The sequence below is a fragment of the Podarcis melisellensis genome (assembly GCF_964234715.1).
Source record: "Podarcis melisellensis genome assembly, chromosome: 17".
Classification (NCBI taxonomy): domain Eukaryota; kingdom Metazoa; phylum Chordata; class Lepidosauria; order Squamata; family Lacertidae; genus Podarcis; species Podarcis melisellensis.
Window position 1 is genome coordinate 39,370,167 of NC_138534.1, and position 22,519 is coordinate 39,392,685.

Here is a 22,519-nt window from a genome sequence, read left to right on the forward strand (position 1 = left end):
GCAAAGCACGATTTAGTGTTTCTGCACATGCGCGAGCACCGAAACCTGGATGTAACCCGTTCCGGTACTTCCAGGTTCAGTGCGGTGCACAACCCGAAAACATGCAACCTGAAGTGTCTGTAACCCAAGGTATGACTGCAAAGGATTAAGTAAATCATCTAAGAACAATTTATTGTTGTGGTTTAGTTGTGTCCAGAGCATGGCAGGCCCTCCTGTCTTCCACCGCCTCCCACAGTTTGGTCAAACTCATGCTGGTAGGTTGAGAACACAGTCCAACCATCTCGTCCTCTGTCGTCCCCTTCTCCTTGTGCCCTCCATCTTTCCAGCATCAGGGTCTTTTCCAAGGAGTCTTCTCTTCTCAGGAGGTGGCCAAAGTCTTGGAGCCTCAGCTTCAGGATCTGTCCTTCCAGTGAGCACTCAGGGCTGATTTCCTTCAGAATGGAGAGGTTGGATCTTCTTGCATCCATGGGACTCTCAAGAGTCTCCTCCAGCACCAGAATTCAAAAGCATCAATTCTTCGGCGATCAGCCTTCTTTATGGTCCAGCTCTCATTTCCATACATCACTACTGGGAAAACCAGAGCTTTTACTATACAGACCTTTTAGAACAATTTAGTTTATGAGAAATATCTTTAGTTGCCAGGTGAAAATGCTCCTCTTCAGTTAGGCCTTGGGCTGATTAACACTCTTTATCCTTTTAAATGTGTTTGTTTTGACTCTTCTTTTTATTATGTATTTTGTGTTTTTATTTTGCACTTTTATGTCCAGAGATCTTCGAGTGAAGGGTGTGGTATACAGATTTACTGAATAAATGCTGTTGCTGCTATTTATTTATTAAATTTGTGTGCATTATAATATAATCGAGCTCTGCAGTTTTACGATAAATCTATGGAAGGTTTTTTTTTTTTGAGTTTAAAACAGAAGAAAAAGGCGGGAATGAAACGGAACCCGCAAGCGCTACTTCCTTTCAGATCTATGTTCTATTCCACGCAGCAACAAAATGGCGGAAGCGCGCGGGTCTACAATTTCGTAAGTTTAGGGTTGCTCGAGACAGGGCGCCTCATTGGCGGGGAAGGAGCGGGAAGGCGGGGCCCCGGCAGTTCCCGCCCCCCCGGCGGCGACGGTGGCCGGTGAGGTGGCGCGGCCTAGTCATGGTGCCGGTTCTCCCCGGCCTGTATCTCGGCGGCGGCGGCGGCCTCGGCCTCCCGGATGGCGCGGCGCCGGCCTGGGCGCTGCTGCTGGTGGACTCGGAGCCGCCCGAGGCCGGGGCGGTGTCGGGGGCGGAGGCGGTGCTGCACGTGCCCGCCCTGGACCAGCCTCACTGCGACCTCCTCAGCCACCTCGACGCCTGCGCGGACTTCCTCGGGCGCGCGCGGGAAAGGGGGGCGCGCGCCCTGGTCAGATGGTGAGGGGACGAGGAGAAATATTGTCATGGTTATTGTTATTATCGTTATTATTGTCAGAGCGCTGCAGACTGGCAGGGGAACAATAAGAATTATTATTATTATTATTATTATTATTATTATTATTATTATAGCGCTGCAGACCGGCAGGGGAACAATAATAATAATAATAATAATAATAATAATAATAATAATAATAATTGTTATTGTTATTATTAGAGCTCTGCAGACCGGCAGGGGAACAATAAGAATTATTATTATTATTGTTGTTGTTGTTGTTGCTATTATTATAATTATTAGAGTGCTGCAGACTAGCAGGAGAACAACAACAACAACTATTATTATTAGAGCACCGCAAACTGGCAGTGGAACAATAAGAATTATTATTATTATTATTATTAGAGCATTGCAGACCGGCAGGGGAACAATAAAAAATATTATTATTAATATTATTATTATTATTAGAGCTCTGCAGACTGGCAGGGGAACAATAATAATAATAATAATAATAATAATTGTTATTGTTATTATTAGAGTGCCGCAGACAGGCAGGGGAACAATTATTATTATTGTTATTAAAGCGCTGCAGACTGGCAGTGAAACAATAAGAATTATTATTATTATTATTATTATTAGAGCGCAGACAGGCAGGAGAACAACAACAACAATTATTATTATTATTATTAGAGCACTGCAGACTGGCAGTGGAACAATAAGGATTATTATTGTTGTTGCTATTACTATAATTATTAGAGTGCTGCAGACTAGCAGGAGAACAACAACAACTATTATTATTAGAGCGCTGCAGACTGGCAGTGGAACAGTAAGAATTATTATTATTAGAGCATTGCAGACTGGCAGTGGAACAATTAGAATTATTAGAGCATTGCGGACTGGCAGTGGAACGATAATAATCCTATTTATTTATTTATTTCAAACAGCATATGATAATTATTATATAAGAAAATGATATAATATACGGTAGCAATTATTATAACAAGCAGCGCTAGGGCCCAGTTTCTGCCCCTAATTGTGTGTCTGTGTGTGTGTAAACCCACAGACATTTTTGACATCATTCTGCCACATTTTGTTGTGAAAGGCAACTGCCCATCTTTCCTGTTCAGCCGAGAAATACTTTTTACTTCTCTCCCTAATGCAGAGAAATGCTTTTTACTTTTTCTGTGTCTCATGTTCCAACTGAAAAAAATAAATAAAAATTATGTGACTTGACATCAAGAGCGTTGCCACACAAACAGGTTGGATATTAGCCAAATATATATATATGTATGTATCTATAAATCAGGGTGGTAATGACAACTGTCCAGCAGATATTGAGAGAAATCAAGGGGTGCTTTTTTAGTTTTTATTTTTAGCACAGCCTGTGATCGGATACCTCCATGTCCAGCCAGAAGCCAAAGTACCGGAAAAGACGGGGTTTCTTTGGCCTTTTTTCTAACTTGGGTCTTATTACGTGTGACCTAGACATGCTGGTGCTCAAAACACAGATAACATTGAATCTTCAGTTTCTTCTGTCTCTCAGGGCATTAAAAAGAAAAAAAGAAAAAAACCTCCTCCAGGAGAATCCGGAAATCGCCTATACAGGCAATGAGACCCGGCTGCAATGTGCTTTCTCTTTTCTCCCTTTCTCCCCCCGCAAATCCTTCCCTAGCATTAACTTTTGGCTGAACTTTCACTGTCTAATTTACCTTGTGCCCCGATGTGCTCCCAAATCTCAGCGTGTCCAACTCTTAGCCTGCACAGAAGGGAGAGCAGTCAAATAAATTTCTGTTGCTTCATTGATTACCTGTGTATACAATTTGCTTTCTGTGTTCTTTTTGATGAAGCTTGCAAAAGCCACAGCAGGCTCCATCTGGGACAGTTGATTTGCTCTTCTGTGTGAGAGACGGGGTGTGGGGGGCGGGCAGGATGCCTGTTTGAAGATGGCCACTACCACCTGCCATTTTTGTCTGTTCTTGTACACTTCTTTTTTTAAAAAGTGGCACCCTGCTTTTAATCAATCTAGCCAACAATCAACAAAACATCATTGTTGTTGTTTAGTCGTTTAGTCGTGTCCGATTCTTCACGACCCCCTGGACCAGAGCACGCCAGGCACTCCTGTCTTCCACTGCCTCCCACAGTTTGGTCAGACTCATGCTGGTAGCTTCGAGAACACTGTCCAACCATCTCGTGCTCTGCCGTTCCCTTCTCCTTGTGCCCTCCATCTTTCCCAACATCAGGGTCTTTTCCAGGGAGTCTTCTCTTCTCATGAGGTGGCCAAAGTCTTGGAATCTCAGCTTCAGGATCTCCTTAAGGATGGAGAGGTTGGATCTTCTTGCAGTCCATGGGACTCTCAAGAGTCTCCTCCAGCACCATAATTCAAAAGCATCAATTCTTTGGCGATCAGCCTTCTTTATGGTCCAGCTCTCACTTCCATACATCACTACTGGGAAAACCATAGCTTTTACTATATGGACTTTTGTTGGCAAGGTGATGTCTCTACTTTTTAAGATGCTGTCTAGGTTTATCATTGCTTTTCTTCCAAGAAGCAGGCATCAAAACATCATAGCCCTACCGTAAGATGTAGAATATGTTCCCCACTTTCTCCATCAAGTCTTTTCCTTCTTTCTTTCTTTCTTTCTTTCTTTCTTTCTTTCTTTCTTTCTTTCTTTCTTTCTTTCTTTCTTTCTTTCTTTCTTTCTTTCTTTCTTTCTTTCTGGTTTTGTGTACTGATTATACCAGAGGCTGGTGACAAATGACAGGAGATGGCCACTGTTAGAAATGTTTGGCTATATGGGTGTTGGTCAAATGGAGCCAGACCCTTACACTCTTAATTTTGTGTAGGAAGTGCTGGGGGGGGGGGGGAGAATCATTGTTCCTCGGTCCAGTATATCTGAAGGAGCGTCTCCACCCTTATCATTTTGCCCGGACACTGAGGTCCAGCTCCAAGGGCCTTCTGTCAGTTCCCTCACTGCAAGAAGCCAAATTACAGGGAACCATGCAGATTGTCTTTTTGGTAGTGGCACCCGCCCTGTGGAACACCCTCCCACCAGATGTCAAAGAGAAAAAAAACGACCAGACTTTTAGAAGACATCTGAAGGCAGCCCTGTTTAGCAACGTTTTTAATGTTTGATACATTACTGTATTTTAATATTTTGTTGGAAGCCGCCCAGAGTGGCTGGGGAAGCCCAGCCAGATGGGTGGGGTAAATAATAATAATAATAATAATAATAATAATAATAATAATAATAATAATAAAAAAAAAAAATTTTTTTCATACAGAATTTCAACCACACTCTTGCTCTCTGTTTGTTTGTTTGTTTGTTTGTTAGGACAGGAGCAGGATAATTTTCAGGGAGGTCATGTCTTTCAGGTGGGTGGGGTGGCAGCAGGTAATGAGGGATATTGTGAAACTAGAGTACAAAATACGGTACATCGTGCATCAAAATACACAAAGAGCATCTGGGGAAGGCTTGGGCCTCTGACTCTGGAGTATAGTATTTCTAAGGGAAAAGCTGTTGACACACAAGTATATCTTCCAAAGTTGTCATGAGAAATGTGTGTGCAGTGCTCTATTCCCCGAGTACAAGTGAATTGTAAGAAAGATGTTCTCTAGGGGAAAATGCAGTTTGAAGGGAATGAAGGATCTGGTTAATTTTTTTTGGGGGGGGGGGTGTTCCATTTTTTGTTGTGTGTGACCATATTTTATTGGGTGTCTCCTTGTTTTGTTTTGTTTTCAGTCAAGCTGGAGTCAGCCGGAGTGTTGCTGTTGTGACTGCCTATTTAATGAAAGCCAATAAACTCCCTTTTGAAGAGGCCTATGCCTTTGTCCAGGCCATCAAACCAGATGCCAAGTGCGTTTTTATTTGATAAAATTTGTTTTCCTTCCTTGTGAAGATTGGAATGTAATCAGAAGGCTTCCCCCCCCCCCCTTGTTCCAGAATGAATGAAGGCTTCGAGTGGCAACTGAAACTCTATGAAAAAATGGGCTGTGAAGTCGATGTGACCAGTACTATTTACAAACAGTATCGTTTGCAAAAGGTTACAGAGAAATATCCTGGTAAGGAAATAGAAGTGCTTTTCTAATCTCTTAACATTGGGCTAGAAATGGCTACATACAAATTCAGCTACTGTATTCACATTGGAACTGAACTTGCGTTATTGAACTCTACTTGAATTGCGCCCCCCCCCCCATGTTCTTCCACCTGGAATGGGTAATAACAAAACTCTGTAATAAATAGCACTCTTTTTCAAACATGAGTTGTATTATAGATAGACTAGTAAGCTTGAATTCTTAAAGCATGGATACATATTACTGACTGCTGTTGGAAATCGCCCCCTCCCCTGGCTGTGAGCCTTGGTACATTGAATACTTGCCATGTAAGACCAGCTCCACCTCTAATTTTCCCTGCTCATTTCCCAACCTCTAGTTAAAATTAGCTTCTGAGAAGAATTAAATGAAGACAAACAGCACAGTGAGAAAGTCAAACAGCAACTTCGCTGTATACTTAGCTTTCCATATTTCTTTAGCTTTTTCTACCTGCTAGTGTTGAATTTTTCAGAATCTTCAGCAGCTGGAGCTGTTGCTTGACAGGGGAGTGTAATTTGGAGCCACATTCCCAGTGAAGGGGAAATAATTCCCACAGTTCAGCTTTCTGTCCCATGGATGCAGGAGTCCACAATCTTAAGTTTGAGTTTGGTAGCTGGGAATTATTTCTAGTAGCCAGTGGGAATATATTTAAAGTACAGTGGTACCTCGGGTTATATACGCTTCAGGTTACATACGTTTCAGGTTACAGACTCCGCTAACCCAGAAATAGTACCTCGGGTTAAGTACTTTGCTTCAGGATGAGAACAGAAATCGGGCAGCGGTGGCACAGCAGCAGCAGAAGACCCCATTAGCTAAAGTGGTGCTTTAAGAACAGTTTCAGGTTAAGAACAGACCTCTGGAATGATTTAAGTACTTAACCCGAGGTACCACTGTATCCCTGAACACATGCAGAGTGTTTTTCTCTTTCCACAAATGAGTGCAATCTGTCCTCCAAATAAAATTGCTGTGCTGTCCCTGCATGTCTCTAAATTAAACACTTCCTTCACCTCTATAGTACAGCATATACTTAACTAAGGAACACAGACACCCCCTTCACCAAAGTCAAATCTAGGTATTTCAACATTCCCATCCAGTATCATCTCTATTCTGGGCTCTTCATTCCCCCAGTTGGTTCTGAGGAAGTTGGTGCAACAGATCTTTTTCCCCTTGTCTGATGTGGGACATGGGGTGAGAGATGCCAGCTAGAAGTGCACTCAGCTGCAAAAGGCAGTTGTTGGGAGGAGCCCAGTTGTGCAAGAGCAGAAATCAGTTTTCAGCAATCTTTCCTCCAGGAGAATCCACTCCTGGTTTTCTTTTGGCACATGCCAGCTTCCTTTCTCTGTACCAGCCCTGTTTTGGCTCCCCTCCCCAACCTTTCTATTACTCAGCCATTTAGAAATTAGGTAAAGTGAATGGAGTTTTTGTAAAAACGTTCTAATTTCAGACTTTACTGATTACTGGTCTGTCTTAAGGTGTTTGTGTGTAAAGGTCTTAAGCTTTAGTGGGACAGTTTTGGGCTACAGTCTCATGTATTCCCTCTCCCTTTTCAAGGCAAGTTGTACAAATGCCTCCTTTTCAGTTTTTTATTTTGTAATCAGACCTTGTGTGTGTACCAAATCTCAACTGTCTAAATTATGCCGAAGCACATTCACATTTTTATGTTCCTATGAATGAGGCCGATATGTGTAATTCTTTCTTTTCTTTTCTTTTCACGTTATCAAGCTGCATAAGGGAACAGTTGAGGCAAGTCTCAATGGCATCCTTGGTTTAGAATTTTGTTATCGTTTTCAGGTTGGACTAAATCAAATATGAAGACCCAAAGAATGGGCTTTGCTTGCATTAAGAATAATAAAGTCGCTTCTTCTTCTTCTTCTTCTTCTTCTTCTTCTTCTCTTCCTCTCTCTCTCTCTCTCTCTCTCTCTCTGTGTGTGTGTTTGTGTGTAAAGGAATCTTTCTTGGTCTTCTATCTTGCTGTCAGGACAGTGCTTTGTGCTACAAAAGAACTTAGGCACATGCACATAACATTTGTGAAGCATTTTTCACAATTTAAAGGCTAAAGATCAAGCAGTCCATGTTATTTAAGACATAACGCTGGTTGGAATTGCAGAAATATGGATCCTCCACTTTCTAGTGCCTCTGCTCAGTGAAGAAAGGGAGGATCCTGTAAGCGTATTTTATAAAACACAGTGTTTCAACTGGAGGAATAGTATAATCTGTTAAAACCAATGAAAAGTCAAAAGTCGTGAGCTAGCTTTCGAGTTTCACAAAACTCTTCCTCAAGCTGGATGCTAACAAGGCTGATAACATCAAACAAAGTTAAAGGTTTGTGTGAGGGGAAATACTGTTCCAGGTAGGAAGCTGGGTGGAAGCCCCATTTGCAAGGTGTGACAGTCTGCAGATGGCACTTCCGGAAGTTCTTCACAAATTAACCTAGATATTTGCTAATAAAAAGATTGCAACATTTCCCCTTCTGCTTGGCAGAGGCTTGTGAGCTGTAATTAATGATAATATTTATTAGATATTTATATAGTATAATGTATAAATATGACACTTTACAAGGAGGTATCTGCCCCAAGTGGCTTACTTACAGCCTAGGAATATATTACAGTGGTACCTCGGGTTAAGTACTTAATTTGTTCCAGAGGTCCATACTTAACTTGAAACTGTTCTTAACCTGAAGCCCCACTTTAGCAAATGGGGCCTCCCACTGCTGCCCCACTGCCAGAGCACGATTTCTGTTCTCATCCTGAAGCAAAGTTCTTAACCTGAAGCACTATTTCTGGGTTAGCGGAGTCTGTAACCTGAAGCGTATGTAACCTGAGGTACCACTGTACTCTGTGCTCAGTCTTTTTTTCATCATTAGCCCTCTTGGCTCCTGGTGCTTCACATGAGGAGCGACAGTACAAAGCATGGCACTTTCTCAGGCACAGAAAAAGAGGCACGCGGTGGCATGAACCAGCAACCCTCCCTAATTAGATGTAGACATGTTCTCATTACAGCGAGCAACAAAGACGTAGCCGCAGACGTCTTGCTTTGTATCTGATTCCTTTTTGCGCACGGCCAGCATAAGAACACACCTTAGTTTGGTCTTTCCAACAAGCATTTCTTAAAGTTAGGATCTGCCACCCCAGTTTTGTACATGGGCTTAGGCACTCGTGCTCAAGGTTAATCTGAGCTTAGGCTCTCTCATCTGTTTTCCACATGGAACTCAGCTTTGCCTGTAAGTCAGGCATGGCCAAACTCGGCCCTCCAGCTGTTTTGGGACTACAGTTCCCATCATCCCTGACCACCAGTCCTGTTAGCTAGGGATGATGGGAGTTGTAGTCCCAAAACAGCTGGAGGGCCAAGTTTGGCCATGCCTGCTGTAAGTCATCTCATTACTGCTCCATGGCAAGAAACTTAAAAGTATCCTACTGTCAATCAAAAGCGATGCTACCTTTTGTTACGGGGAAGCTCTTCCTCCTCTAGCCAGATTTGCAACCTTGCTGTCTTTTCTTTCAGGTATCCCCTCCTCCCAAGGAGCAGAACCTTTAAATTCCTTCCCCAAAGGATCAAATTGTTCACCCAGTCCATTTGCTCAGTCTCTGTGGGATCCTCCAGGGTGGATTGTTCTTGCTCCCCCTTCCTGTCTCCTCCTTACTCCTTTCTTTTTGTCTGTCTGGGTTCGTTATTTTTCTCAGATCTAGCCTGGAAGTTAAAGGGAGCACACAGGCTTATTCTCCCCTTTTAAGGCACACTTTCTGCTTTTCGCCATTTGGGCAGGGGGTTCAAGGAAAACCTAGGTTGCTTGCTTGGGAATTGCACCATGTGGGTCTTAGAATCCTTGCCTGCGTTGCAGCCTTTTCCCCGGTTATTCCCAGATAAAAAGTGGTATCCTGTTATCTGAGAGTCAGGTTGTCTGACCACCCAAAAATTGGTACTTGGTCGCTCCAAAAACCCCAGACTCTTGAATAACACTGAATCTTGGGAGATTCACTCTTCCTTTGGAACAGGGAATTGGCACTTCAACTCTTGCATTTCTCTCTTTCACTTCCGTTTTCCTGATCTTGCTCTTCTTTCTACCCTCGGGTGGCCCAAACTTTCATTTCCCCGCCTCCTAGGCCTCCACTGCAGCCTGCAAGATCCCTAGTGCCCCTTCTCTTCTCCTAAAATGCAATAGTAAGACTTTCCGCTTTCATCTCTCTCCATAGAAACCAGTGTGTTCAGATGTAATGTGTGATCAGGGACACATGTAGGCAGCAGAGGAAAAGGATGGAAACGGAGGTGCAGTAATAGGGGGAAGAACATGCAGCATGTGCTTTTGGGCCCAGGTGGTTGTGCCAAACGTTTCACAGAAAATGTGGCTTTTTAGGGTGGATTTGAAGAAAGCAAGAGAGTGGGAGTATCACAGGCATTTTGAGAGGCAGCTCTAGGCCAGGCATAGGCAAACTCAGCCCTCCAGATGTTTTGGGACTACAACTCCCATCATCCCTAGCTAACAGGACCAGTGGTCAGGGATGATGGGAGTTGAAGTTCCAAAACATCTGGAGGGCCGAGTTTGCCTATGTCTGCTCTAGGCATTGGGCAGCAATGGAGAAGGAGTGATCCAAAGGAGCAGAAGACTTGCCCCCCCCCAGCTCCTTTGGGAGGAAGGGAGGGATATAGATTCTATAAACAAACTAAAACTAGACCTTTGGGCGACTGGTGGTGAAGTGAACAAGTAGTCATGGGTCTGAACGTGTCTGGATAGAAGAGAGGAGATGTAAGGGGCAAGGCTATTGATGGTTTTGAAGGCAAGGATGCAGGATCCAGGAGTAAGCGGGTGTAGGACTTTCTTAGATTACTGCCAGAGAGAGACAGAACTACATTAAGTGCTGGCTTTTATAGTTTCAAAAAGAGTGATGGTTGCTGCTTTTCCCCCTAGTATGCTGTGGGACAAATTCATCATTTGCACCAAACACTAACTTAATTCATTTGCTTCCTGGATAATCTACTTAAGATACATAAGTTCTTAATCCGAGGTACCACTGTCTTGCAAATAGGCTTCCACGATGCCCTTTATCATCAGCCTATTTCTACTACCCCTTTTGTTTAACATCCAGCCTGCTCAAGAGTTCCATGAAATGCAAAAGTGAGCGTACTGCTTTGAGACTTTGACGTGACTATAATAAAGGTATCATGGCACCTTGAACTTCTTGAAGGAAAAGTGGGCTATAAATGAATTACCATATTTTTTGCTCTATAAGACTCACTTTTCCCCTCCTAAAAAGTAATGGGAAATGTGTGTGCGTCTTATGGAGCGAATGCAGGCTGCGCAGCTATCCCAGAAGCCAGAAGAGCAAGAGGGATTGCTGCTTTCGCTGCGCAGCGATCCCTCTTGCTGTTCTGGCTTCTGAGATTCAGAATTTTTTTCTTCTTGTTTTCCTCCTCCAAAAACTAGGTGCGTCTTGTGGTCTGGTGCGTCTTATAGAGCAAAAAATACGGTAAATAAGTGAAGCAGGTACTGCTGCTTTTGTTTTTAAAATTTTTTAATGGATCAACATAGCTGATCGCATGTTTATGTGAAATTGGTTTTTGCAATGGTCTCGTAAAGTGAGAATAAATGCACATCTGAGTATAGGCTTTTTTAATGAAGGAAGCAGTCCTCTGTAGGCAGTTACAACCACAATAGTTCCTTTATGGTATTTATTGGGACAAAAGCTTTCTTTTTTAAAAAGCAGATCATTTTGCTTAAGGATAATATATAAATGCAGTAAACCAATACAAGCTTTTAATGTTTAACGATGACTGTCTGCAAGTTTATAAATGCACCGTTGCTTCTTCTTTTCAGAGCTACGAAATCTGCCGCGAGATGTCTTTGCAGTTGATCCAAACACTGTACAGCAAACTCCAAACACTGAGGTTCTGTACAGGTGTAGAAAGTGCAGGTATGGGGCTCCACAAATATATTTATTAGATTTATATCCTGCTCCGTCCTGTGACTTACAGCAGTTATTTTCAAATAGTAACACTTCTGTCCCCATGGATCTGGTCTGGGGAGCCGAAAAGGTGTCCCATCTTGATTTACTTGGTTCACACAAATAAATGTAGTATTTGCCTGATAAACGTTGTGATGCAAGGGTCCTCGCCAAGGTTGTGTTTTGGCAAGCTTTTAGTAAAACCATATTTCTCTGGAAGTTTTGAGTAATTTATTGTGTGGAAAAATATATCTCTTCTGACTTGTAGGGCACCTTATTCTGACAGGTAAAACTGACCATGTTCTTGCAAATTGCGCAAGATGTGCTAAACTTGTTTTTGTGAGTGCATGTCAAATTGAAGAAGATGGGAAGGTGATTTACTATTCTGCTGTACCCAAAAAAATAAAAATGGGTGCAGATAAAAAACTAGAATCAGGCAGAAAGGTCCCCACCTAATCATCTCTGCAATAAGCTAGGTTTCTATGCATTGTGGGTCCCCCCCCCGCGATGAGGAAAGCATTCCATCATTCACTTTTTATGTGCAGTTTGGAGTGACACTGTCCCATTGCGGATTTACCCTTTCTCTGCTTTTATGATAACTGGCTCAGTGTCCCAGATATACAGCAGCGAATAGATTATATATAAATAATCCTTGAAAAATGGAGATGTTGTGGTCAGAATGTGAAAGAGATATGATTCCAGATGTCAGAAGCCCAGGGCTAAGGCTCTGTAGCAGGGCGAGAAAACAATTTGGTTTTAATTAACCCTCGTGGGCAATAGATAATATAAAGTAGAAGGAAACAGTGCTATAAACGTTTTGGAACTTAATGCGGCAGCAGAGCGATCTTTCTGAAGGAGCCATGGTGATTTGGTGTCTCATTAGACTGCACAGCCATGAGATCTGCCTTGCTGGAGGTGAGAGTAGAAGTGTCAACTGAGATAACCTTAGCAGCTCATGTCCTTTGGCAGTCCTCCCTGGTTACTGCTGAGAGGCAGTGGCATGCCTGCCAATTGCTTGATTTGGGGAGAACTCTGCAGATGCTGGCAGGAGAGACCCAATCCTTCCTTTCCCCCCTTGTAGCAGCCCTTCTTATCTTGCAGGCAAACTGATAGCAGCTACATGAGAATTGGGTGTTGGATGTGTATTACTTAAGTGACCCATTGAACAAAGATCTGGAACTGATCTGAACGCAATTTGATTGCACATGCCAACTTTGGTGTTCTTTGTGTCTGACCCGATTACAAGTTTGCTTGCTGGCCGGCTAAGATGTCCTCTTGGCCTATTGTCCTGATCCCCTGGCCTACCTGGCAGTAAGTCAGTGTGCCAAGTCCAAGTTCAGAATCCAAGGGTCAATCAGCACAAGCCACACCCAGAGTCAGAAATCCATAGTCCAAAGGTCAGGAAAGGAGGTTCAGGGTCAATCCAAGTAGCTAAGCCTGAGGTTCTGCAGTTAGAATATAGTCCAGCATCAACCCAAAGTGCAGTCCTGTGGAGCTCCAAGAGCACCCAAGTCAAGGTCTCTCAACATGGGCAGTTCCAACAGACACAGCACCTCAGCTTTGCTGCCCTGTTATACTATACCTGCTGATTGTAGCATTTGGCCTTGATGAGGCATGTGACCCTCACCTGCTCCCAGTCTACTCCAGCACACTTCCTCTCAGAACTAGCGAGCCCCACCTGGCCAGCTAGGGAGCTGGGCTGTGGGCCCTTGCTCGCCTTAGCCTTCTGGAGCACCCTGGCTGCTGCTTCCTACAGACCTCAGAGCCTGCCGTCTACATGGAGACAGGGGCCCTCTGGCTCTGGTGATGGGTCCTGTTGCTCTGGTTCCTGTTCACTGACCCCCATCCTCTCGCCCTCCTCTGCCCCCCTGTGAGTACTTCCTACACCAACATCTCCTTCCCCATCCCCAGCTTGCCTTGGTGTCTCCAAGTCCGGAGGCCACACCTTTCGCTGGAATCCTCTTTCTCCTCCCTGTAGTCCTGATAATTCAGAGAACCTATTGGGACTGGCCTAGCAACATTCCCACACCTGCATAGGTGACGACTATTTCAGGTGTATCCAATTGATGTGTGATTGCTGATGTGCAGGTCCCTTTGGATCTGGAAGAAGGCAGAACAGGGCAGGGCACTCAGCCGATGTGTGTAGGGGCCGGGAATGGAACCTCTGCGCAAAATGGTTGCTACCTGAATATGTAATAGGGTTGTGGTATAGGATGTGGTTGCCTTCTGGTGTTGCTGTGCAAAGTGTGCATTAGTTTAAAAATGCAAGAAAAGTGAAGATCCAATTCTAAACGATCGTTGTAGGCCTACCCAGTAGTCTTGGCCAGAAGTGACCGCCTGGGTTAATTTATTGCAGGTTGCTTGCAAATGCCTTATCCTTTGACCATATTGGAGAGACATGAGAATTCCAAGTAGGCTTCAGCAGTCAGATCAAGAGAGCTGCCTACGTAACCAAAATAATATCTTTAGAACAATGGAAGAAGGATTTCATCCTAAATTAATGCATGGATTAAAGAACTTATGAAAGTGGCAATATGAAAACCTGTTAACGTGCAAAAGAATGTGTTTGCTTTATGATTAGGAACTCCCACAATGAATTTTTCTGTTGACTCCATACTATTTACTCACAGTTACTTCCTCATATCTTATTGATGCGAAAGATAGTTTAGATACAGTATATTGTTGCTTTTGATTATGTGTTTCTTTCATTTCATATGCTTTAATGAACAAAGATAACATTGCTTTCAGATACCTTTCCAAGTCATTCTGTTACCTTTGTTTCTGGACGACAGGCGCCTGCTCTTTCGAAGTTCAAGCATCTTGTCTCACGATGAAGGCAAGGGACCTGCCGCTTTTGCTCATAAGAGGCTTTCGAGACCTGCCTCTTTTCACCGTGATGACCAGTCTAGGTGTACTTCTTACTTCATTGAGCCCGTGCAGTGGATGGAACCTGCACTCTTAGGAGTGATGGATGGACAGGTGAGGGGAAACAGTTTGAATCTTTGGAAATCTTCAGCTAGTTAGCTAAGAAAACGGCAGCAAAGCAAGCAGTGAGCTGAAGGGGAACCTGAGGAAATACAGTGGAACCTTGATTGTCAAACATTTCAGAAGCTGAACAACCCGGAAGTGAATGCTTCCATTTTCAAACACTCCTCAGAAGTTGAAGGGCTTCTGAGGCGCATTTCTCTATTTTCTCAATGGATTTTGCCAACCGGCAATTGTGCCTCAGTTGTCAAACGTTTCGGGAGTTGAACAGTCTTCTGGGACAGATTACATTTGACAACCAAGGTTCCACTGTATTGAAAAGTGCAATGGAGCTGAGAAAATGATGGGCTTGGGGGGGATTTTATAGGACCCATGGATACTTGTCTGCATGCATGAGTGTGCATTGTTTGCAAGAAGAGAGAGTTTGGGTAACAGAACTTCAGATGCCGAGTAATGTGGCCAGAGGAGGCCAGATTTTATGTTGATTTGAATAAACCAGTCAAATCTTTAGAAGCTGGAGATCCATAGCAATAGTTAGTTTTGAAGTTTATCTTTTACTGTAATCGGAGAGGAGATGGAGCATTAAGCGACTTGTTTGTCTTGTTCTCTTGCAGCTTCTGTGCCCAAAATGTACATCGAAGCTGGGCTCCTTCCATTGGCAAGGTGAGCAATGTTCATGCGGCCATTGGGTGACCCCTGCCTTCCAAATTCACAAGAGTCGTGTGGATGAAGTCAAAGGACTGTTGCCCATGGGTACTGTAAAAAGATGAACTTGCTTTGTACTTCCACAGTCCAGTCAGCGGCCTCGTTCCTGTATAAAGGATTGTGTTACCTAGAGGTTTACAGCAAGTGATATGTACGACAGAACCAGTTGAACTTGAGTGTTTCCAGGAAAGCCATTTTGTACTGGAATACCTAGACTTCATGGGTCATTAAAAAAAAGGAAAAAAGAAAGAGGAGCAGGCCCTAGGGGTAAGCCAGAGCTGCGGACAAGATTAGGACTGTGGCATGTGGTAATGAGGGCATTAACCATTCTCTTTGTATCACGGTTCTGATGAAAATCTCACCTCCCTACTCTTCCTGTATGCTATGGTCCTGACTTTTATCAGCCTCCCTCGTCCCCTGCCTACGGTTTCTTCAAAACGAAACCAAGATGTGTGCAATGCAATTTGTTGCTTGTCCCTAGCTTGTTCACTTGTTTTGTCAATAAATTTTCCAAAATGTTCCTCATCCAGAGGGTTTTCATAAACAAACGTGCTTGGTTTTAGCGTCCAAAAGACTATTAAGGAAAAGTAATTAGGGAGACACTGCAGCTGTTAGATTGCTATAAAATAGCATTCTGAAATTTGATAGTTTTGGTGCAAAATATGATTGGATGTTTGGGAATACAGAACAGGAAGAGAACTCCTCATGATGATACAGGAGTGCCAGCCACTGGATGCCTGATGTCTAATTATCACTTTCAACTGGATTGTAACTTGGAAAAGGACTATCAGAAAAATCGCTTTGCAAGTGTCTCTGGTGACTGTTGATTTATCAGCAATAAGTTATATGCTACGATTTCCTACATCATGAGGGTTTCTAACAATCTGTTGTGAAATGGATCCAAATTACAGGTAGCCAGCATTTGCTGAATCACTTGACTGACAAAAGATTAGTATTGGTTTCTAGGTCATTTACTGAAAGGGTTTGTAATCTTTTCCCAACGAGGTATTACGTGCTGTATGCAAATTGCATTTCGAAATTAAAAAAATTACTGAAAACTTGGTGTGTGAGTTAATGGTAGGGGAGGGGAATTCGTAGGCTGTTACATTACAGAGATGCTCAGTTGTCGAAGATAATTAAGAAAACAGCACTGCCTGCAGATCTAAAGCAAGATGACAAATATTAAATATGCTTTTGAAGTATATTTTCATTAACAGAGTTTTTAAGGGCTGGGCTGCTCACCTCAGCTGATAGGGGACTTGCAACTTGCAGATCTTGGAAGTACAAGTATTTGTTGATGTCTAAATATATGCACAATGCCTACTTTATGTATGTTTCATCCTTTTCCATGGGACATGGTATTGCTTAATTCCCCTTGAGCAAGTTTCAGGTTAATACACTTAAAAGGTTCCAAACATATTTCCATGTTTCCTTATTTTGCATATTTTGTTTTTTGCAAAAGCTGAGATTTTAAAACAAAAGCTGATATTCTTGTGAAATAGATTTTAGAATGAAATGTGACACAAATTAGGCCAAGGCATTGGAGAACCATAAAATTGGAAGGGTTGGTAAAACTCTGGGGTTGAAGAAGTTAACGCTGACACGTAAGTGGGGGAAAAAATAATTTAGTGGATGGGTATGGAGTTTTTTTTAGTGTATGGAGGGGGCAAGAAGATGTTTATTGAGGCAGATACTAGTTCAGGTTAAAAGAGGCAAATTCATAAGATTATAGCAGGTCTTTCTTGGCTCAGAAATGTACAGTATTTGGGTTAACACAGAACACTTAAGCAAGCTAGAAATGTGTGTGTAGAGTCTGACCTTTGTTTTGCAGTTCCACAGTTAAACCCATTGAGGCTTTTTTCCTGGATAAAATGGTGGCCCCTCCCTCCATCACTAGAAGAGTTGCATGTAGAATTCTGTAGCTGATGATAAGGGATTAAGCTCAGGAGTGAATATAATTGGATTAATTAAGACTTCGGAAGCAGGAAGAAATAAAAACTTTGCACCCTGAAACCCAGCACATGGGAAGTCACACAAAATGTACAGTTGGCTTTATAACCGATATATATATAATTGAATATGAATTGTAATTTGACACTGAAAAAATGTGGCCGTTACTGGATTTTAGTAATTGAAAATCAATAAAAATTATTTACAAAAAATAATAAAGAAGAGTTGCGTGTAACATGAAAGCCCGTTTACAAATTAAGAAACAGAAAAGGAAACATTGAGGTTCGACCTGCGTTGGCATAGTAGAACTTTACAAAATGCTGAAGCACACCTCATCCTGGTGTAAGAAGCTGCGCCATCAAAACCAAACTCTGCTACAATCGGTTTTTGCTTTCACTGTTCTTGAGAAGTACAATGAAGGAAAAGTTCAGGCCCCATGGCTTGCGCTGTGGTTACGACACACCTGTGTTGCTCAGGAGAGCTAAAAGGCTTCCAGCTCTTGAACTTCGACCACAGCTATGAAATGACGATAGCCTCTTGGGTTGCGGGGGATTTTTCAAGGTACTGTTCCCATGCGTGTCCTCTTGCACAGTGATGTGTATAATAGTGCAAGAATAAATCCATGGTTTGCGTGAGTGGAGTTTCTGACTGCTATATTGTTCAGACAACGCACAGAGAACTAGAATTTCTTACATTGTTAGAATAGCGACAAATTGCTGGTCCAATAAAACATTCACTGATTAGTAATCAAATAACATTCAGTATTCACAATAAAGTGCCCTGTAATTGTGCTAGACATCTGGAAATTCTTTTATTCTCTCACCAAGAAATTACTGTGTCCTGTATAAATACACATTTTATTGCATTTGCTGTATGTTTTCTTGACGTAAGTTTGCTGGCTCATTCTTGAGAGATGCTTCTTCATTTATGCTGCTCAACTATCCCAACCCAGTGCATGTCCTACATTGCCGATTGCAGCCCTGGGCTCCTTTGGGAGAAAGGATGGGATATAAGTTTAATTAATAATACTGTTTATTCAGAAGTAAAGTCTCGCCAGGTCACGTGGGATTTACTCCAAGTAATCATGTGTAGGATTGAGGAGAGATTTTTGCAAACCAGCCAGCTTCAAGATTTCTCGACTGCAGCTTTTTCAAGGTTTCATTTAATTTGTTTTTACGAGTTGATGGAAACAACCGTTTAAAAGCATGTTGGCTTAAATGAAGTCAAATAATAATAGAAAGCTGAATCAGTTGTCAGCAACGATTAGCTTTACGTTTCAAATGCTAATTTATTGTTTTGAAATGAATCTATGCATTGTTGAATAGAAAGTGACATCTAGAGGTGGTTCGTATTACTGCACTTTTTGGTTGGGTTGATAATGATTCTTAGTAAATGCTACTGTTTACTTTCGTCAAATAGAGTTGCACAAAACATAGCTGCCTATTATGTTCACTTTGTGGTTTTCCCACCCATTCATTATAAATTACTGGACAAATTTCTTAACCTAGGACGATTAATTCATGGTCAGTAGAATAGCCAGGCTGAATCAGAAAAGTATAGCTGTTTAGTCTGCAATTACAATCCTTTGTAGTTTCCTCTTTTTTTTTTTGAAAATGCAGGAAATGTTGCTGCCAACCATGTTGTCCTTCTGTGTTTTCCCCATTCTTTTTACTGTTCTATGTTGGAAGTTCATTTGTTGCAATTTACTCGCTAAAAACGAATAGGTCTGCAGTGGAATACATGGAGGCATTGCTCACGCAAGCGTTGTTCTGCCTTCTGCACATTGACACCTGTGTGATGTTTCCAGAGGTTAAACCTGGCACCATGCCTGTACACTTACTCCTTCATGCACCTTTCCTGCTGCTGGAGCATTCATGCATCTGCTGTGCCATGACCACAATAACTGTTTCGAAAAACTGAAAATAAAAGACAAAAACAGTGGGTCTTTTATTAAAAGAATAGTAATTGTGCCGACAAAGGTCTGTATAGTTAAAGCTCTGGTTTTCCCAGTAGTGATGTATGGAAGTGAGAGCTGGACCATAAATAAGGCTGATCGCCGAAGAATTGATGCTTTTGAATTATGGTGCTGGAGGAGACTCATGAGAGTCCCATGGACTGCAAGAAGATCAAACCTCTCCATTCTTAAGGAAATCAGCCCTGAGTGCTCACTGGAAGGACAGATCGTGAAGCTGAGACTCCAAGACTTTGGCCACCTCATGAGAAGAGAAGACTCCCTGGAAAAGATCCTGATGTTGGGAAAGATGGAGGGCACAAGGAGAAGGGGACGCCAGAGGACGAGATGGTTGGACTGTGTTCTCAAACCTACCAGCATGAGTTTGACCAAACTGCCGGAGGCAGTGGAAGACAGGAGTGCCTGGCGTGCTCTGGTCCATGGGGTCACAAAGTGTCGGACACAACTAAACGACTAAACAACAACAAAACCACAATTGTGCCTACACAGACCTCTGGCCCATAGGCTTAGGTGATTCCCCAGGCCATTCCCTCCCTTAGGTACCTTAGCAAGCTGGGATTGTGTCTTTTCCGTCACTGGGAACTGAGCTCCCCATCCAACATGCCACTGATTAGAGTGGAGTTCTTCTCATTAAATATACCAAGAAAAAAGCACACCAAGAACTCAGGCCAATGTAAGTTTCAATAGTAGGAGTAGTCCCTACTCACAAATAAATAATCAATTTTATCAAAAACTGATCCATTCAAAGGTATGTATTCTGACAAGGATTACAAACTCAAATAGAGATTACAAACTCAAACTCATAAAGATATGTATAACACAATAATTTGTTACAGAATTAGAAATAAAAGTTTATGAGTAGAGACAAGTTCATGTTAGTCCATAGTCAGATTTGATGTGAAGGCCTTAGTTTCAATCATTGAGCAGAAGTCAGAAGTCAGTTATAGATCAGAAACCAGGAGAGGTCCCTGTTTCGATGTATTCACCTTCATCAGCTGGAAGTATCAAATATTACATGAAAATACATTTAAATTCTAAATTATAATAGATTATCACGTTGAATCTGAATCACGTTGAAGTCCAAAATCAGAGGCAGAAGCAGAGGTGGGGACAAGAGGCAGAGATGAGTCTGGCTGGGGAACACGTACGAGTGTCTGCCCCTCCTGCTGTGACAAGCTCCACTCCTCTGGTCTCCCAGGACCAGAAAAGCATGTATGAAGAGGGAGGAGCAGAGATAGGTGGGTTAGTGGAGGTTCAGATTGCTTGGGAAGAATCCAGAGGAGGAGGAGATGATTAGGCAGCTGTGGGAAAGCAGGGATCTTCAGCCTCCACTATTGCCCCATAGGGGCAAGATCTACTGGGAAGAGCTGCTGTGCTCATTAGGCCTGGCTCCCCTGGTTTCTGCTAATAAAGAGTTAACTTCACATACTCCATGTGACTTCACATACTCCATTGCTGGTTGGCTCCCTGAGATCAGCTGAGAAGTGGTGATTTTTTTCCCAATTGCATCATATGGGTTTAAATCTCCCTGCCCATTGAACCACAATGGGGATGAAAATCAGGCCCTTCTCCAGTTTTCAGCTGAACTGCACTGATTGAGGGTTTAGATTAGAAGGACCTGATTTTTATCCTGATATTAGCACACTGTGTTGGAAAATAACCTCCTATTCCCCAGCTGATCTGCATGGATCACCTGAGGAGGGGACTTGGCTGAGAAAGTGGCAGTACATGTGTGCAGTTGGGCAGATGGTTGCACAGGGAAATCAACCACAACATTTCTAGTGCTTCAGCACATTGTGTGTGCAGATGCATAACCCCATCCATTCACTCCTGTCTCTGACCTTCCAGCTGGCAATTCCAGAAACTCACCCCCTCCTTTTTCCAGTAGGACTGATGTGTGAAGATAAAACTAATTCCACTAATTTTCTCTACTTACACCTATTTACTGGGGATCAGCTAACAGGCTTCTCATCACTGGCTTCCCCTCTGGTGTCCTGTTGGCTCCCTTCCAATTTTTCGATAGTGACAAATTGCATGTTGGAAGATCAGCAATTTCACATTTAAACTGTTTAGGAGCTCCTACGTGGATGTAATCCAGATCTATTGACTTGTTAATTTTTAGTTTGTCAGTTGACCCTACAGCTTACTCTCTTGTTACATCCATATGTCTCAGATCTCCTACCTGGGGGGAAGTAGGTTCTTCAGTCGTGGTTTGCTACTTGTGCAAACGTTCCTCTGTCAGAAAATTCAGTGGCAGAAAATTCATCCAGAAAATTCAGTGGCAGAAAATTCATCTAGTTCTTTTGTAGTTTTACCTGTCCTCTCTTAACAACGTGGGTGGTGCTGTGCCTCTTGGGCTTGCCGATCAGAAGGTTGGCGGTTCGAATCCCTGCGACGGGGTGAGCTCCCGTTGCTCTGTCCCTGCTCCTGCCAACCTAGCAGTTCGAAAGCATGTAGATAAATAGGCACTGCTGTGGTGAGAAGGCAAATGGCGTTTTCATGCACTCTGGTTTCCATCACGGTCCTCCATTGCGCCAGAAGCAGTTTAGTCATGCTGGCCACATGACCCGGAAAGCTAGCTGGACAAACGCCAGCTCCCTGAAAGTGAGATGAGCGCCGCAACCCCATAGTTGCTTTTGATGGACTTAACCGTCCAGGGGTCCTTTACCTTTTACCTTACCTCTTAACAACCCTTCCTCACCTTTGTTCTGTAACAGTCTAGAAACAATCCTTGTGACTGATTTCCTGCTTCTGGTGTTTTTAAAGAGGGTTGTGTTTTTTTATTTGTCCCACCCCTTCAGCAAAATTCTTGATTTGCATCCCTTATCTTCAGCTTGCTTTGTTTTACCAGGATTTGTGCTCTCCTTTTGTTCTCATTTGGGCAAGAAGACTTTTTAAGTTCAAGGAAGCTTTCTTGCCTTTTATAGCTTCTTTGACTCTGCATGTGAACCTGAACCACACTGACATCCTCTTGGATGTCATGGTTCCCTTTCTAATCCGTGGAATGCATTCTGTCTGGGCTTATATTATTGAGGCTTTAGAAACTGCCTGAGCTCACTGGAGAGATTTAACCTCGACGCTCTCTTTTAACAAATCCTCTTTGTCCTTTAGAAGTTCCCTCTTGAAATCAAATGTGAGAGTGCTGGACTTCCTGGGCAACGTTCCACTTGAGACTCATAGGACTGTGGCTGCTCCTTCCGGTCAGTGTAACAACACTTACATCTTGCACCAGGTTCTAGGTACCACTCAGGATTAAGCTCTTTGTTGGACCAAGGCACAGTCATTTATTGTATCAACAAATTTGGTCTGGACAGAAGCTTGCCCAGTTGATGGGAGGGTAGCTGAAATTGCCCATTATTGCTACAACACACTTTTTTTGGCCACCTCCCCGCTGTCTTCCTACATGTCCGTAATATATGGGCTATAGTATGCTGCAAGGACAGCATCTTAAAAAGTAGAAACATCACCTTGCCAACAAAGGT

General features: G+C 42.9%; 1 protein-coding gene across 1 annotated transcript; it reads left to right on the forward strand.

Annotated features, from left to right (window-relative positions):
* Positions 1-1,142: 1,142 nt before the first annotated feature.
* Positions 1,143-17,863, forward strand: DUSP12 (dual specificity phosphatase 12). Its single transcript, XM_081894708.1, has 6 exons — positions 1,143-1,404; positions 5,140-5,253; positions 5,341-5,459; positions 11,299-11,395; positions 14,218-14,404; positions 15,025-17,863. The coding sequence occupies exons 1-6, from the start codon at positions 1,151-1,153 to the stop codon at positions 15,178-15,180; spliced, it is 927 nt and encodes a 308-aa protein (XP_081750834.1). The 5' UTR covers positions 1,143-1,150; the 3' UTR covers positions 15,181-17,863.
* The last annotated feature ends 4,656 nt before the right edge of the window (positions 17,864-22,519 follow it).